The 2,006-nt window shown below is 38.6% G+C and overlaps 1 protein-coding gene across 1 annotated transcript in view; it reads left to right on the forward strand.

The window, feature by feature from the left end:
* Positions 1-2,006, forward strand: part of shprh (SNF2 histone linker PHD RING helicase) — a 23,208-nt gene that overhangs the window by 4,965 nt on the left and 16,237 nt on the right. Inside the window, exon 9 of the mRNA XM_016545982.1 lies at positions 873-1,496. Coding sequence (XP_016401468.1) covers positions 873-1,496 — 624 coding nt within the window. The remainder of the gene's footprint in view (positions 1-872; positions 1,497-2,006) is intronic.

Below are 2,006 nucleotides of genomic sequence, written 5' to 3' on the forward strand. Positions count from 1 at the left end.
GACGGAAAATGAAAAGTTGCGATTTTCTAGGCCGATATGGCAAGGAACTATACTCTCGTTCCGGTGTAATAATCAAGGAACTTTGCTGCCGTACCATGGGTGCAGCACGCGCAATGATATTACGCAGCGCCTGAAAATAGTCTACAGCACGCTCCCTGTGCAAGCAGGTGGTTATGTTGACGGAAGTTAGCCTATTTTCCGTCGGTCTTAGTACACGATGTAACTACAGAAGAGTCAAGTTTTAAATAGGAAAAATATCGAAACTCTTTGGTCATTTTTGAGCGAGATGCTAACGGTCTAATCAGATTAAATGATCTATGCTAAACTAAGCTAAAGGTGCTACCGCCAGACCCGGAGATCGGCTGAATGGATTCGAAAACGGTAAAACTCAACTGTTTAACTCTAGGGGAGTTGGAAAATGAGCCTATTTACAAAAATAGTGGAGTGCTCCTTTAATGAATTCACTACCCTTTTAAAATACAAATTTATTTTTATTATTTTGCTATTTTTATTGTTTTGTTACTTTATTTTGTCTTTTTATTTTTTTAAGTAACTAAAAGAAAAAATAAACTCTTTAAATATGTAGAATGCCGCATGTACATTTTTCATGTTTTGTACTAATTTTATAGAAGTCTGTTTTTTATACGTTTTATTATTTAATTTTTTTAATGTATTTTTAATGCCCATTTTATAAAAGGAACAAGACACACTTTAAATATGTAAGATGGGTCATGCACTTTTTTTTTCTTTTCTTACTATTTTTGTAAATCTGTTTATTTATTTTATTGCAATTTTATTTTGTGGTAACCACTTTAAATATGCAGAATGCATAATGTACTTTTTCATATGTTTTGTATTATTTTTTAAACAAGTCAATTGACAAGGCCACTCCCAGAAGAACATCTCGTCGGGTTTCTGGTCAGGAGAAAGAGGCATCACAGACCTCGTATACGACAGCATCAGATTCTGAAGACAGTGTGGATCCTCCTCTCCTCACAGAGGAACTCAGATGTGAGCCAGATTCACTTCTGGACTCCAAGAATCCACCGCAGAAGACGTCAGTAGACATCACAGATGAAGATGATAAAGAAACAGCAGACAAACCCCAACAAGAAACTACAGAAGACATCCATGTTGAGAGTTCTAAATCAGATCCTACACTAAACTCCAAACCTGAACCCGAAACCCCAACCAGAGCATCTGTGATCCCTTTTAATACTCCAGATTACCGCTTTGAGTGCATCTGTGGAGAGCTCGGCCTGGTGGACTACAAGCCTAGGGTCCAGTGCTTGAACTGTCTGCTGTGGCAGCACGCTGAGTGTGTCAACTACAAAGAGGAGAATCTGGAAACGACCCCGTTTTATTGCCCTCACTGCCTGGTAGCCATGACACCTGTGTCTACTGGAGCCACACTTATCATCTCGCCCAGCTCCATCTGTCACCAGTGGGTGGATGAAATCAACCGGCACATTCACACATCTTCCCTCAGAGTGCTGGTAAGAGCCGACTAGAGTGCTACAACTACTTTTTAGATAGTTTAACCAGTAGTTCAGACTTTGATTCTATTTTGATTGCGTTGTTTATTTGAAAGACTTGAAAAATGAAAATTCTGTCATTAATTACTCGCCCTCATGTCGTTTCAAACCTGTAAGACCTTCGTTCATCTTCGGAACACAAATTAAGATATTTTTGATGGAATCTGAGAGCTGTCTGACTCTGCATAGACAGCAACGCAACTGAAATGTTCCCAAGTCCAGAGACGTAGCAAGGAGATCTGTAAAATAATCCATGTGACATCAGGAGTTCAACCGTAATTTTACGAAGCTACGAGAATACTTTTTGTGCGCAAAAGAATCTGTTTCCTACGTTGTTATAATTTGTGACCCTGGACCACAAAACCAGTCTTAAGTGTCAATTTGTCAAAATTGAGATTTATACATCACCTGAAAGCTGAATAAATAAGCTTTCCATTGATGTATGGTTTGTTAGGACAGGACAATATTTGG

The sequence above is a fragment of the Sinocyclocheilus rhinocerous genome, unplaced genomic scaffold (assembly GCF_001515625.1).
Source record: "Sinocyclocheilus rhinocerous isolate Xijiao unplaced genomic scaffold, SAMN03320098_v1.1 scaffold853, whole genome shotgun sequence".
Classification (NCBI taxonomy): domain Eukaryota; kingdom Metazoa; phylum Chordata; class Actinopteri; order Cypriniformes; family Cyprinidae; genus Sinocyclocheilus; species Sinocyclocheilus rhinocerous.